Source organism: Heliangelus exortis, chromosome 11, assembly GCF_036169615.1.
Source record: "Heliangelus exortis chromosome 11, bHelExo1.hap1, whole genome shotgun sequence".
Classification (NCBI taxonomy): domain Eukaryota; kingdom Metazoa; phylum Chordata; class Aves; order Apodiformes; family Trochilidae; genus Heliangelus; species Heliangelus exortis.
The window spans coordinates 8,192,631-8,207,487 of record NC_092432.1 but is presented as its reverse complement, the minus strand read 5'-3'; the positions used below and the strand labels follow the sequence as shown (position 1 = coordinate 8,207,487).

At 54.3% G+C, this 14,857-nt stretch overlaps 2 protein-coding genes across 2 annotated transcripts; one reads left to right on the top strand and one right to left on the bottom strand.

Moving 5' to 3' along the window:
• Window positions 1-1,060: 1,060 nt before the first annotated feature.
• Window positions 1,061-4,081, bottom strand: LOC139800837 (ras-related and estrogen-regulated growth inhibitor-like protein). Its single transcript, XM_071754342.1, has 4 exons — window positions 3,009-4,081; window positions 2,548-2,601; window positions 2,048-2,124; window positions 1,061-1,492 (listed from the first exon to the last, which is right to left on the bottom strand). The coding sequence occupies exons 1-4, from the start codon at window positions 3,145-3,147 to the stop codon at window positions 1,067-1,069; spliced, it is 696 nt and encodes a 231-aa protein (XP_071610443.1). The 5' UTR covers window positions 3,148-4,081; the 3' UTR covers window positions 1,061-1,066.
• Window positions 4,082-4,186: 105 nt separating this feature from the next.
• KIF7 (kinesin family member 7) lies at window positions 4,187-14,098 on the top strand. Its single transcript, XM_071754344.1, has 18 exons — window positions 4,187-4,589; window positions 5,797-5,997; window positions 6,249-6,660; window positions 6,860-7,391; window positions 7,702-7,839; window positions 7,976-8,203; window positions 8,596-8,786; window positions 9,057-9,152; window positions 9,465-9,607; window positions 9,916-10,118; window positions 10,236-10,433; window positions 10,675-10,800; window positions 11,255-11,431; window positions 11,644-11,859; window positions 12,092-12,298; window positions 12,662-12,860; window positions 12,953-13,102; window positions 13,290-14,098. The coding sequence occupies exons 1-18, from the start codon at window positions 4,289-4,291 to the stop codon at window positions 13,664-13,666; spliced, it is 4,095 nt and encodes a 1,364-aa protein (XP_071610445.1). The 5' UTR covers window positions 4,187-4,288; the 3' UTR covers window positions 13,667-14,098.
• Window positions 14,099-14,857: the final 759 nt, after the last annotated feature.

Genomic DNA, 14,857 nt, shown 5'->3' with positions numbered 1-14,857 from the left:
CAGTGGGATCTCGTGCCCAGCACAGAACGTGTCTCTTCCCATGCCCCAAGTACAAATTATTCACAGTCACAAGGAGCTGGGGGCTTCCTGCCAAAGACAATTTATTGCATTTCCAGAACAGAGCAGAGCAATCATTGTCTGTCCTGCACGCACAAACCCTCTTCCAACACGTTGCTTTCCCAGGCACACCATGGGAAGGGTTTGGGGAGAGGCAGGGAAAAAATACACCCAGCAGCAGAAGGGTCCAGCAAGGAGCCTGGCATCTTCTTTCCCCACCTCCCCTCCTCCCCAGGGAAAGAAAGAGTGGCTTGGTAGGAGACCCCATCCTGGGAATGAGCCACCAGACTGCTTTTTCCCAGGCACAGCCGGTATGGCACTTGCGCAAGGGAATCTGCTACAACTGCTGAAAGGCTGTGGGACAGAGGACCACATGCAGGATGGTTCAAAAGCATGGCAGGTGGGACAGGAACCTCACTGAGGTCCTTGGGGTTCAGGCAGTGCCACAGGCTCTGGACACTTGGACAGTGATGGGCACATAGGAGCTGATGGTGGCTCCCTGGTGGAGAAACCCCCCCATTGCCAGGTCGCAGCTGCTCCTGCGACCAAGGCAGGAACTTGGTAAGTATTAAATGGGAACAAGAAACCCAGGATAGGAGGGGGTGACACTGAGCTGGCTGCCCATGCAGAAGCAGCATGTTCTCCCTGCTCTCTGGCAGCCCAGGGCTGATGAAGCCTGCAGCAGCAGCAAGATCACCTGGTTGTCTCCAGCATTGAAAGATGAAGGGAGAAAGCAGAAGGTGCCCTAAAAATCTGGTACAGCAAAGAGCAGAGAATTTGCCCCACTACCTGTCCCACCACAGAGACAAGAGCTCTACAGAGGGGAGCAGAGGAAGGCACTACAGGCCTCAGCTGCACCAGCCGTGTATGGCAGGAGACCCAGATTCTAAGGTTAGGAAGGCAGTGAGGAACCCACCGTACTTAGAGAAGTTCACACCATCTCCACAGGCACCCAGGAAGGAGGATCAGTCCAGCTGGGCAGCACAGAGAGAAACACCCAGGCTGTACCTCAGAGGGAGTCTGTTCGCTTACGGGCAAACACAGCTGACATGGTCTTGACAATGCCACGAATCCTTGTACCCTTTTTCAGTGCCAGTTTGGTGTCAGGGATGCGCTCAGCCAGCCCATGGAAGACCATGAGGGCCCCATGATAAGTCTCAGCTGCAGAGACCTCGTAGAAACCACAGTCTAAAGAGAGGGCCAGGAGCCGTCCCTCCTCGCTGGACACCACCCGTTGGTGGTGCAGGTCACGTTTGTTGCCCACAATGACAATGGGCACCTTCTCCTGGCTCTGCCCTTCCTTGGTTGCCTTGATGAACTGGATTTTGAGGGGCAGGATGTTGAAGCTGGCACGGTCACAAATGCTGTAGACCAGGACAAAGCTGTCTGCCCACTGGATTCGCTTCTCCTCTGAGGAGCTCTCCTCTGTCTGCTCCTAAGGAAAGAGAAAGGGAAGGTTTCTTTACCTGGCTCCTTCCCTCCACTCCTGCTTGTTAGCACAGGGTGTGATGATTCTGACCCTGTTGGGTCCAGGGCAGCCAGTGAGCAGCAGCAGAGATAAAGACGAGTACGAAGGAATGCAGAGCAGACCTGGCTGACCTCACCAAGGGGACACAATTTGGACTTGAGTGTCACTATCCTCACCTCATCACCAAGCTACCAAGCACTGCAGGCTGTAGGTGACAACAGTGTGGGGGAACTCAGAGAGGCATTTCCACCTTGACAGCACAGTCCTGTGCTCAGCCCAGCCTGATAACATTAGCACTTCAGCCCCAGCATCCCCAGTCAAGAGGACCATGGGCTAAGGTGACTGTTGCTACCCTGCCACCAGATGCACCAATGCTGCTGCCCTGTGATCTGCAGGCAAGAAGGGTTTAGTTGCCAACAAACTATCTGACGTCAGAGTTTTGCCTATTCTTATGGTTCCTCCCCCAATTTTTAGTAGAGGATTTTTCTCTCCCTCAGCTAGTGCAAAAGGAGGTCCTCTCACCTGGGAATTAGGAACATCCCAGATGTGGAGGAGAATCTCTCGGCCATCCATGGTCAGGTTGTGGCTGTAGATGAATTCTGCCAAAAAAATGAGAATTAAAATTATCATCCTCACAGAGTGTTCCCTCAGTCCTTGTCTTCTCCTCCTAGGGACAAGATTGTCCATCCTGGAAGACTGCTCTCCAAGGCTGGGGTCAACAACCATGCAGAGCATGGTGGTCTCCAGAACTGTGACCACCCCAGCCTGCCTCCACTCCAGAGTGCAGTTCAGGCATGCTGGTACCACCAGCTGCCATCCAGAACCTTTTGCACCTCAATAAGCAGTTCTGGACCAAGATGACTCAATGAACAAATACAATCATCCAGCCCATGGGAGCAGGCAAAGGCTTTGGAGACAAGCAGGAGAGGATGGGAAGCAGTGAAATTCCACAAGCAGAAGCAGGCTTGCCTCCTGTCCCCAGTCCCTAACAGGAGCTGTCCTGGCCCTGGCCTGGCACTCACCCATGTCTCCATACTCCCCAATAAAGCGCCGGGTGAGGAAACGCACAGTCAGAGCTGCAGAGGGGAGAAGGTGAATCATCAGAACAACACAAAACCTGAAAGATTTTCCTGTTTAAATTTGAGCAGCCAGGCACCATCACCCTCTAGCCCCCCCACTAACAGGAATGACCTTCAGTTTTCCTCCAGCCCTCAGTGGTCTGTGAGCAGAGCAGAGGCACAGCACAAACCACAGCTCAGCAGAAAATACCTTCCCCTGTCACTTGCCTGTCACCTGCAAGGTTGTGCTCAACTTCCCCATCTCAAGTCCCCACCACATCTGAAAGCTCAGCCCCATCTCACCAGCTTTCTCTGCCAGGTTCCTATCTGCAGTTTGTTCTCCAAATGCTGCTGCAGTTTTTGGCATTTTTTTTTTTTTTTCCCAGGGCAAAACGGGGAATTCCCAGCTCACAGTCATTTCCTACCTGATTTCCCCACGTTGTCACCTCCCATCACCAGGACATTTGCTTCCACCTTCAGGGCAGTGGGGCCAGGCACCTCCATGAGGGCTGGGTGGTCAGGGGTGAAGCTGGCACTGCGACGCAGCGGGAGCCGGAGCCCCATGCCGAGCGTGGCTCTGCCTCTCCAGCAGTCCCAACGCTGTCTGCAACTCCTCTCCTTGCAGCCAAAGAGCCAGCACTTCCCACAGCACCCAGGGGACCTGCAAGAGCCATACCCCTCCCCGCAGCCGTAGGGGCGGTGCAGTGGGAGCTGCAGGCAGATGGATGAAAAACTTTGCTATTGCTCAGATCGTCCCGAACATACGTCAGTGACTGCAGCCAGCCCAGCAAGCGGCCTGGAAGCACCAGCTGTCTGCACCAGCTGCTCCACAAATGGCACCCCAGGAAGCTGCCCACGCCTGCACCTCCGGCACGTTGTCCCTTGGCAGGGCCATGTCGTCCTTTGTCTCTTCCCCACAGTGATCGTGGGAATGCCTGCAAGTAGTGGTAGAGCATCTCGTAAGCATTGGAGTGTCCTGTGAGCAATGGAGCATCTTTCAAGGGACGGAGTGCTGTTTCACAAGTGGTGGAGCATCTCACAGGCGTGGAGTGTCTCATAAGTGATGGAGAATTGTCTGACAAGTGATGGAACATTGTGCTACAAGTGATGAAGCATCTCACAAGAGATGGAGTCTTTTGTGGAGCGCCTCACAAGTCGTGGAGCATTTCACAAGTGATGCAACATTGTCAGACAATCAATGGAGTGTGCCACGAGTGATGAAGCATTGTCTGACAAGCAACAAAGCCTCTTACAAGAGATGAAGTCTCCCACGAGGGAGCATCTCACAAGTGCTGGAGCACCTGAGTAGCACAGCATTGCTTCACAAGTGGTGCAGCATCTCACAAGTGCCGGAGCACTGTCTGATGAGCGATGGAGCACCTCGGGCGTGGGGGAAACCTTGTGACCGAGGGGGTACACGAGCGACTGAGCGGTGTCTCACGGCTGACGGAGTCTCTTGCAAGCAATGGAGCATCTCAGGAGCCATGGAGCGCCTCGGGAGCCCCCGCAGCCACTCCCCCCTTCCCCATGCCCCCGCCCGCTCCCTGCCGGACCTTTGCCCCTCTGCCGTGGGGGTCGCTGAGGCCCGGACACGAACCCTCCGCAGTCCCGCTCCCCTTCCCCGGCCCCGCCGCTCACCGCTCCCGCTCCCCCGCAGCGCCGGGCGGAGCCGCCTGACGCCATCGCGGCGCGCTGGGCTCCGGCCATGGCGGCGGAGGGGGCGGCGGTGCGTGTGGCCGTGCGGGTGCGGCCGCTGCTGCCCCGGGAGGCCCTGCGGGGCCACCGACCCTGCCTGCGGGGCGACGCCGACAACGGAGAGGTGGTGCTGGGACGCCGCCGCTTCCGCTTCGCCGCCGTGCTGCCCGAGGCGGCGGGGCAGGCCGCTGTCTACCAGGCCTGCGTCCAGCCGCTGCTGCGGGCCTTCTTCCGCGGCTTCAACGCCACCGTCTTCGCCTACGGGCAGACCGGCTCCGGCAAGACCTACACCATCGGGGAGGCCAGCGTCGGTGAGTATCTGCCGACCCCGCGGGGCCCCTTCGCCACCTCCCGCCCTCCCGAGCCGATCCCCCATCCCTCCCAGCCATCCCCATCCCTCCCAGCCATCCCCATCCCTCCCAGCCATCCCACCTCACCGATGTTGCCACTCTCACCAGTCCCGTAAACTTTGCTTTCTCCACCCAACTCCACCAACATCACCATCTACATCACTTCCCACATGCCATCCAGTCCTTCTACCTTGCCCTCCCCTCCTGACTCTGCCAGCCCCTCAAACCCACCACCACCACTCATCCCCATCCAACCCAGCCCACCCCACCAGCCTTTCCTTCCGCCCACCCCAGGGACAATACCTTATTTGAGATCACAGCATGTGGATTTTTTCCAATACCAGTGCAGGACAGGCAAGAGGACCATGCCTGGTCTGGAGGTAGTGGTGGTGATCTACCTATGGCACCACTATCTTCACCTGACTTGAACCTATCAGCTTTGTCCTGAAATAAGCCCTAAGGAGAGGGAGTTTTACAGGGGTTCCTCCTGTTAGTTTGTCTGTGCAAGGGAGATGAGGGAATTGGAAACCTTTTCCTCCTGCATGCACTGCTTTAATGGTATTATGATATTTGACTGAGGATGTACTGTAAACATTTCAGTAAGCTTTAGTTAATTACATAGTTTGCAAATGCTGTTTTCATACTTTCAATCTACCTCTGTTTTCACTTTCCCAGTTCAGGCTCTTAGTGCACCAGATTTGGGGGTTGCCCTTTTTTATGGCTGTTGGAGACAAAAGCAAAACCACTAATAATTCAGATAGCAGAGTGCTGTGGCCAGACTGCAAGTACACAAAAAAGACTTCTCAGAGCTGGGAAAGGTCGTGGAGTCATGCAGGCTTCAAAGGACAGCATGCTGTAGCTGCATGAATGGTGTTTGCTACCTGCTGAAAGGCTAATGTGCCTTTTCCCTCTTGAGGAAGGACTGGAAACAAGGGACATTTGTGGCATCCAGCACAGCAGCAGGACAGGACTTGCCCCAAAATCTTGTGGCTTAAAAACACTCAGAGAGATGTTTAATCCAGGCTGAGCTGTGAGAGGGTTGCAAAGCTGGCCCTTTCCAGCTCACATGTGCTGCAGGCAGGCTCCTGCCAGTGGCTCTGTCCCTGTGGGCAGCATGGCCTCCCTGGGCATTCCCTGCTCCCCATGACCACGTCCATTTCTCTGGCAGCTTCCATCAATGAAGATGAGCAGGGCATCATCCCACGAGCCATGGCTGAGACATTCAGGCTCATTGATGAGAACAACCTCATTGACTACACGGTCCGAGTGTCCTACCTGGAGGTGTACAAGGAGGAGTTTCGGGACTTGCTGCAGGTGGATACAGCCAGCAAAGACATCCAGATCCGGGAGGATGACAAGGGGAACGTTGGTATGTGTGGGTTCCCAGGCTCCCTTTTCTTACCATGCCTGAGGTCAGGGTTGGGTTATCTATTGCTGAAGGCAGAGCCAGGTCTTTTCCTTCCATCCCTCTCCTGCAGATTGCTGTGCTTAGTCCTATTCAGTATGGAAAGCCACTCCATGTGTGGCATGGTACAGGCAGGGTGACAGTACCAGGATGTGCAGAGAAGCTGCATCCTCAGGCAGCCCATCCCTGAGCCATAGCTCTGTTTGCCATTGCAGTGCTCTGTGGTGTGAAGGAGGTGGAAGTGGAAGGGCTGGACGAGGTGCTGAGCCTGCTGGAGATGGGTAACACTGCCAAGCACACAGGAGCTACCCACATCAACAGGCAGTCGAGCCGCTCGCACACCATCTTCACCATGACCATGGAACAGCGGCGCGGGGCTGGCCGCCTCCCCCTGCACCACCAGCCCCCCTGCATCCCTGCCTCAGGCCAGGTCCTGGTTTCCAAGTTTCACTTTGTGGACCTGGCAGGCTCGGAGCGAATTGTGAAGACAGGAAACACAGGGGAGAGGCTGAAGGAGAGTATCCAGATCAACAGTGGCCTCCTAGCCTTGGGAAACGTCATCAGTGCCTTGGGAGACCCTCGGAGGAAGGGCAGCCACATCCCCTACAGGGACTCCAAAATCACCAGGTACAGCTGGGACAGGACCTCGGTGCTCCACACATTACTCTTCTGCTTAATGGTTCTGCTCACTTCTCTTGTGCTGGACACCAGCCTGGGAGCAAAAATATTGTTTTCTTTGGGCTTAACCTCTGAAGAAGGTTGGAAATCTTCTGGTTCCTTCATTATTTTCTGTTTCAGCTGTTTTAATCACTGTGCTCTTCCCTAGGATCCTGAAAGACTCTCTGGGGGGGAATGCCCAGACCGTGATGATAGCCTGCATCAGCCCATCCTCCTCCGACTTCGATGAGAGCCTCAATACCCTGAATTATGCCAGCCGGGCTCAAAACATCCAGAACAAAGCCGTGGTGAACTGCCGCAAGGAGACAGAGAACGTCGAAGAGCTTCACCTGCAGATAAAGAACCTGCAGAAGGCGCTGGAACAGCGGCACCGCTCCGAGACCCGGATCATCCACCGCTCGGCCACCGCCAAACGCTGCGCGCCGGACCCCACGGCTCGGCTGTTGGCCGAGTGTGCACACTACAGGACCTGCACGGATGCGGCGTACAGGCTGCTGATGGAGCTGCAGGAGGACAGTAACCTGACGGTGGAGCAGGTCCTGCAGGTGAAGGAGTGGCTCTGCATTGTGGAGAGCGAGAGGAGTGAGCTGACCTCAGCTGGGCTGGATAGCGGCATTGAGAGCACCTCAACAGAAGATCAGAGCCCTGAGGCACAAGGCTCAAAGCTGGCAAAAGCCCAGGTAACATTTGGGGTGGTGCAGCTTTTGAGGTTGGGTTCATCAGGTGGCCACTGAATGCAGCTGCCTCAATACAGTATGGCGCAAGGGTCAGGAGAGGCCAAGGAGGAGAAGTAACTTGTCTGAGAGGCTATAGGGAGGCAGAATGGTTTTGTCCATCCTACAGCCAGGCAAGGGAAGAAGCTGGATTCAGCTGTAGATGAGAGATTTATTTTGCAGGAAGAATCTAGGTCTGCAGAGCTGCTGTGCCCTTGCAGAGTCCAGCGAGGGAAGGGAAGGACAAAGGTGGATGCTCTTGTATTTTGGGGGACAGGTAAACACCAAAAAGGAGGGCGAGTCCACCAAAGATGAGCAGGTTGCCAAACTGCAGAGACAAGTGGAGCGCCTAGAGGAGGAGAACCGTGATTTCCTGGCTGCCCTGGAGGATGCCATGGAACAGTATAAGCTTCAGGTACTTCTTGGCTCTACTGTCCTTGTAAGGACCTGCTCCACTCATCTCCTTCCTCCCCAGGAGAGCACAGCCCAGCTTCCTGCAGTAGGTCTGAGGTCCACATGTACAAAACCGTATTTTTCTCCTTGCTTCCTAGAGCAACAAGCTGCAGGAGCAGCAGGATAAGATCTCAGAGCTGCATGTGCGCTTGGAGATGGCAATGCCAAATTTGCATGTGCCAGAACTGCTCGAAAACCTTCATCTGGTGACTGCTGACCAGAGACCTCACACAGCCCCACTGGATGCTGCCCTCTCCCATGGCCTCAGCGGGGTTCCCTTGGGGCTTCTTGCCACTGAGCAGAGTGGAGGAGACTTTTGCAGGAAGGTGAGGGTGCCAGACTGCCATTGAGGAGCTGCTGCTTTTTTTCCATCAGGTGTTCTTCGCTGAGTGAACTGTTTTTTCTCCCACCACTGAACGTCAGCCTTGTCAGAGATATAGTCCAGAGGACTGCAGTCAGTGTTCACATCCAAAGAGATTCACAACTCCAGCAAAACCAGCCCAGCTTCAGAACTGAGGCTTTTACTTTAGTGTTACGGGCAGGTCCCAGATTTGCTCAGCTGGGTCCAGCAACACAGCAGTTCTCCTGAAATCACACTCAGCTCCATTTTGTTGCTTTTCTTTTTCTCTAGCAGCAATGCACAGCTGAGAGACAGCTGCTTTTTCTAAGACCAGCTTTCACATTGTGTGTTTCCTGTCATTCCAATTCTCTGCCCCAGCAGCTCAATAGCAACCAGGAGAAAGACACAGCAGGCTCACACCCAAGCCATGCACAGTGCCCAACCAGCAAAGCAGAGATCAAAGATGCAGTGCTGGGGAGAGAGCTTGGCCAGGACTCAGAGAAGCCAGCAGAGCTGTCCTCAGGAGAGGAGGAGGAGTGGGAACGGAAAAGGTCCCTGTCCCGGCGCCGGTGAGTTGAGGCTGTCCCTGCACTGTGCAGTGTCCTGGCTGTCCCACCTCTGCATCTTGGCTCTCATGTAGGCTGTAGAAGCAAACCCTGGCACTGGGGTCTGTGACTGTGCTGAGACAGCTCCCTCCTTGCTAAGGAGCTGCAAACCATCTTCCTGACCACAGCTACTTGTTTCTCTCTCCTTCTGAAGCCTGTGGATCTTGAGGGCCCTTACTGGGAACAGCTCTGGCAGCACCCAGACCCAACTGATTAATTTGCTGCTCCTTCTAGAAATGGGATTCAAAGCTGGAGCAAGAATGAGATTTCTAAGTTGAGTGAGGAGCTGAGTGGAAGCAACGCCCCCTCAATTCAAGAGCAGCTGGAGCTGTCAACAGGCAAGTGGCAACCATAGGTTATTGGGCCGGTGGTGTTTCATGGGTGCTGTTGATAGGGAGGCAGTTCACCACAGTGAACCCAGAGGAGGAAAATGGAGCAGATGACAGTCTAGCTGCCCTTGTTAAGGACAAACTTCAACTTCTGGGGTCTGGCAATAGCTGCATGCTCTGGTGGAAGCTGCAGGTAATTGGGTGATGCTGTGCCAGTTCTTGGCTACAGATCCGAGATTGAATTGTTCTTTACCCAGCTGCTAAGACAAGAGCATTCTAACCCAGGAACCTGTGTTGCAGTGATCCGCAGGAGGCAGGAGCCACTGCTCAGTCCCTGGGAGCGCGTTCCAGGGAAGGACTCAGAGTGGAGGCTGGTGCAAGCACAGCAGAAGATCCGAGAGCTGGCAATCAACATCCGCATGAAGGAGGAGCTGATCACTGAGCTTGTTAAGACAGGTGCAGAACCACTGGTGGGAATGCGCATCCTTTCCCTGTGAAATTTCCTACTTTGAATACTTGGTCTCTAGTCCTATCCTCACCTTCTCTTCCTGTGTTTTCCATGCTCAGTCCTTCCCTGTAGGCAGTTTCTCCATCCCTCCAGCTGAGTGACTCCCTTTCTACTGGGCTCTCCCCAAATCCCATCCCCAGAGCAGTCAGTCTCTGTAGTCAGAAATACCTGGGAGGAAAGGTCTGTCCTTTGGCAGGATCCTGTCTGCAAGGGAAGGGGGCCTGGAGGTCACAGCAGAGGGGGGGGTGTGTTGCAGGCAAGGACGCCCAGGCTCTGAACAGGCAGTACTGCCAGAAGATCAATGAGCTGGAGCAGGAGGCAGAGCAGGTGCGGGCAGAGCTGAATGACAGCCAGAAGCAGCTCCAGGAGCTGGAGGGCAGAGAGCCACGGGACGCGGGGGAGAAGCGCAAGCTGCAGGAATACCGCACACGTGTGGCAGCCGCACAGAGCAAGGCACAGGTGAGGGGGAAGGGCTCTGTGTGCCCGGGGAGGGGGGCAGAGGAAGAGTTGAGGACATCTATGCAAAAGGGCATAGGGAAGATGCCGAGCCCAAGGGCAGCTTTTCCCCTCTGGCAGGTTCTGTGCAAGAAGAAACAGGCAACAGAGAGGCTGGTGTCACTCTCAGCCCAGAGCGAGAAGCGAGTGCAGGAGCTGGAGAGGAACATCCAGGTGATGAGGCGGCAGCAGGGCCAGCTGCAGCGCCGGCTGCGGGAGGAGAGCGAGCAGAAACGGCGGCTGGAGATGGAGGTGAATAAGCAGCAGCACCAAGTCAAGGTAGGAATGGACAGGAGCAGCTGTGTTACTGACATGTTTGTGGGGATGATGATGATAATGGGTGGGCTCTGCGAGCTGCTGGGCAAGGTAGACCCCGTGAGGTCTGGGATTGTCTTGGAAGGCTGATGAGAGACCAGTTGTTTAAGAGTATCCAAAGAGCTAACAGGGAACATAAGCTGCCCTGAGTCCCTAGCTCTAGAGTGGACATCCTCAAGGCTCACAGCTGCTCCTTCCCATACAGGAACTGGAACTGAAGCACGAGCAGCATCAGAAAATCCTGCGCATCAAAACGGAGGAAATCGCAGCTTTCCAGAGGAAGCGTCGGAGCGGCAGCAATGGCTCCGTCATCAGCCTGGAGCAGCAGCAGGTACAGGCAGAGCAAGCCTGCCACCTCCCTCCTGTTCCAGTCTGCTGTGGCAGGCTGCTGGGGTTTTCATTTGAGATGGGACATAGCCCATCCAGTCTTTGAGGTGGAGTCCATAATGTCACTTAGTAGCAGAAGACTTAGATCCTGTCCAGGATCAGGATTCTCTTCTAAATCCTAGCACTGATAAAGACACTGTGAAGTATTGTCTGCCAGCAGAAAGGTAGGGGGGTTGCAGCTCCCAAGGATTCCTTGACAGCTGTGGATTTAGTTCAGCTCTGCTTCTCAGAGCAGCTAGAATGATAAAAACAGCCAGGTCTGGCCCATAGGGGTTAGCAGAAATGGACTCAAGACACTCGCTCTGATCTCAGTCCCACTGCTCTTCAGGCTGGCAGTGCTGGGCATTGTTGTTCCTGTCTGCACACATGTACGTGACCTTTGCCTCTCCTTCCATCAGAAAATTGAGGAGCAGAAGAAGTGGCTGGACATGGAGATGGATAAAGTTCTTGAGCAGCGCAGAGCCCTGGATGAGCTGGAAGATGAGCTGCGGAAGCGGGAAGCTATTGTGGCCAAAAAGGAAGCCCTGCTGCAGGAGAAGAATGGCCTGGAGAGCAAACGACTGCGTTCCAGCCAGGTAGGACAAGAGTGCAACACCTCAGATCCTTCCTTGATTTCCAGTAGAGGTAGGAGGCTGGAAGGGCTGGGTGCCATCCTGGGTCTGGCAGAGGGCTGCAAGTCAGCATGAGGTGGTGTTGAGAAGCGTGTGTGGAATTACTTGACCTATGGAGGGAGTTGAAAGGGGCTGGGGGTCTTTTAGAGCAGATCCCCCTTAAACTTCTGTGGCAGGCCCTGACAGATGACATAGTACGTGTGTCCAGCCGCCTGGAGCACCTGGAAAAGGAGCTGACGGAGAAGAACGGGCAACTCCGTCACGGCAGCGCCCATGACCAGCAGCGGATCCGCCAGGAGATCAACAACCTGCGCCAGGAGAAGGACCAGCTGCTCAAACAGAGGCTGGAGCTGGACAACAAGCTGCGTCAGGGGACCCTGCTGTCCCCAGAGGTACCTCTTCTTGGGCTGGGCTGCTCTGCTTGCAAGAGCATGAAGTAGTAAGAAAGAAGTAAAGATCTTCTTTCCTTTATGAGTGTGGGGTCATTAGCAGCTGCTCCCTCAACATCCCCCATCTGTGCATATCTCAGCTTCTTGCCACCACTACCAAGGTGATGAGAGGTCAGGGCTGGGTGAGACAAAGCAAACCCATTGCTGACTAGTAACTGCAGCTCTGCCCTGGCAGGAAGAACGGATCTTGTTCCAGCTGGATGAGGCTATCGAGGCTCTGGATGCAGCCATTGAGTACAAGAATGAGTCCATCACATGCAGGCAACGAGTCCTGCGGGCCTCAGCCAGCCTGCTGTCCCAGTGTGAGATGAACCTCATGGCCAAACTCAGCTACCTCTCCTCCTCTGAGACCCGAGCTCTGCTCTGCAAGTACTTTGACAAGGTAGGAGACAGCTGTTCTCTGTGCTAGTGTGGAATGTAGCATCTGACCACACTCTCGTTTTCCTCCACTGTCAAGCTTTCTGCCTGCCTGCTACTGTACTTTTGCCCTGAAATGTCAGGCAAAAAAGCCACAGCACCATGGTCCCCACCTGTCCTAACACCTGGGAGAGAATATTAACTAATTGTAGGATATATGGATCCCTGGGGTGGCCCCACAATGTCAGTGCAGCAAGGCAGCTGTGACATCCCACTACTTCTTCATATGCTACACCAAGAAACCTAATTTGTTCACGCTCAGTGGGTGCAGAAAAGCTTCCAGGCTCTGAAGGAGCTGAGATGCTCTTTGCTCTTGGACCCTGGCCAGGTGGTGACGCTGCGGGAGGATCAGCATAGGCAGCACATTGCCTTCTCAGAGCTGGAGATGCAGCTGGAGGAGCAGCAGCAGCTGGTGTACTGGCTGGAGGCAGCTGTGGAGCGCCAGCGCCTGGAGATGGATCGTCAGCTCACCCTGCAGCAGAAGGAGCACGAGCAGAACATGCAGTTACTGCTCCAGCAGAGCCGTGGTAACCACCCAGCTCCTGAACCAGGCAGTGGTGGCATGGGTTTTGCTTTTTGCAGGGCTTGCAGCTTGACATGGCCTTGTTTTTCCTTGTAGAGCACATGGATGAGGGGCTGGCCAGCAGCAAGCTACAGTACGAGGCAAGGATTCAGGTGCTGGAAAAGGAGCTGAGCCGTTATATGTGGGCAAACCAGGAGCTGAACCAGAGGCTGAGTAACATGAACCTCCATCCTGGACAGACCAAAGGTGAGAGAAACTCAGGCTTAGCCTCTCCTTAAAAGTGAGGGAGTTTAAATTCTTTTCCCTGTCAGTGAGAGTTTAGAGCAGAGTCATGGGCAGTGCTGGTCTTGAGCAAGTGCTCCACAGGCAGATTCTGACAAGAAAAACAGAATTCCTGGTACTCATCTTACTGTACCCCTATCTTTCCCCGCAGGGATGGAGAGGAGTATTCACGGGGCCGGGGACAGAGCTATCCCTGCGCACGGGACCTGTGAGGAGCCAAGCCTCGGGGAGCAGCTGGTGCCTTTGGCTGAAGAAAGCCCCTGTGTCAGGGATGAGAGCAGGGACCTGGTGCACGCCCCTTTGCCATCAACGTGGCGACGTTCATCCCTGCCCAGCGACAGCCCCGGGGACCTTCGGCCGCGGGATGCCGAGCACTTGCTGAGAGCAGGGCAGCCCCAGGAGCTGCACCCGCCCCGCTGCCTCGCTCCTCCCTCCAAGCCCCGCCGGGAGCTGCGCAGAGCCAGCCTGAGCACCACCCCAGTGCCTTACCACCCAGCAATGATAGACGTGAGGAAAAACCCACTCTAGGTGCAGGGCAGGTAGGAGCGGATATTGCTGACATCAGCTCAAGAGCCTTCCTGCCCTAAAAGCCAGCTGGGCTACAAAGCTGTTACATTTCAGAGGCCTGAGGAAGAACCAGACACGACTTTTCATCACCAGCCTACATTCCCCAGGTTGCTGCCAGTTTACACAGTGCTGACTGGACACCTTCCCTCCCACACCCTCTGCAGCTTAAACACTGGGAAGTGGGAGATGCCTCCCACCCTGGTCTCCAACACTAAAAACTTGTTTACAGTTTGGAAACCTCTGCTGTGGGGCTTGCTCAGCCCTAGCAGCCTCAGAGGAAGATGCTCTGCAGTCCTGCAGAACCTTGTACATTGTTTTTTGTAGTAACTTTGGGTTTTTTTACATTTCTACTGTAACTTTTCTAATAAAGCAGAACAAGTTTTATGAAAGTCATTCGTCACAGGCTTCAGTTGTTACTTATTCTGAGTACATAGAAATGGAGTTCTATTTAAACCTCACTGCATGGGAGTTCTGTTGCTGTCACAGAACTTAATGCTGAAATACCTGCTTTGTAAGTGCTCACAGCCAAAGCTGGTAGACTTCCTACATAGAGGTGCTGCAGGAAAAGTATCTCCAGACAGTAGCAGAATTGTCTGAAGCATCCAAGATAAAAGCAACCCTGGTTCAGTGCCATTTTCTGCTCCAGCCTATAAGCTGCTTTAAGCAGTATTTTCTTACTTGAGAAAACTTCCAGTCTGGATGTAAGGGAGATGAAATCTGCCAGAGTGAAAATGATGTCCCTCTTCTTGAGGTGGATCACGTCAGTCCTAAATTGCAGGATTGTATTTGGAAACGAAACCCCAAATACCTGCTTTAAGAAGGGAAAAGGGGGAAAAATGGCCACTTGGCTGCCTGACCCTGAAAAAGTAAAGCCACTGCTTCACCCTGAAATCAGGAGCACAGCTACTACACGACTACCATTTCAGGAGTAACATACCTAGAGCTCAAAGCCACAACCATCTTATGATCTTTTACATACCTGATCTTGCCTTTAGGGATGGGGCTTTGAGGGGGTCATTACTAAGGGCTCTGGATATGGGCTGAGCTGCACATTTAAGTTCAGAGCCTTTATTTTCTGCTGTTGAAAAAGATCCTCAGCAAAGATGTATCCATCCTACTTGAAGGTAGTAGACTTGGGTGCTCCATGCTTAT

Coding starts and splice junctions, on each gene's coding strand:
- KIF7 (XM_071754344.1), top strand. CDS start 4,289: ATGGCGGCGGAGGGGGCGGCGGTGCGTGTGGCCGTGCGGGTGCGGCCG. Junction 10,801..11,254: donor TCAGCCTGGAGCAGCAGCAG/GTACAGGCAGAG, acceptor TCCTTCCATCAG/AAAATTGAGGAGCAGAAGAA. Junction 11,860..12,091: donor GGACCCTGCTGTCCCCAGAG/GTACCTCTTCTT, acceptor CTGCCCTGGCAG/GAAGAACGGATCTTGTTCCA.
- LOC139800837 (XM_071754342.1), bottom strand. CDS start 3,147: ATGGGGCTCCGGCTCCCGCTGCGTCGCAGTGCCAGCTTCACCCCTGAC. Junction 2,602..3,008: donor TGACAACGTGGGGAAATCAG/GTAGGAAATGAC, acceptor TCCCCTCTGCAG/CTCTGACTGTGCGTTTCCTC. Junction 2,125..2,547: donor TGGGGAGTATGGAGACATGG/GTGAGTGCCAGG, acceptor TTTTTTTGGCAG/AATTCATCTACAGCCACAAC.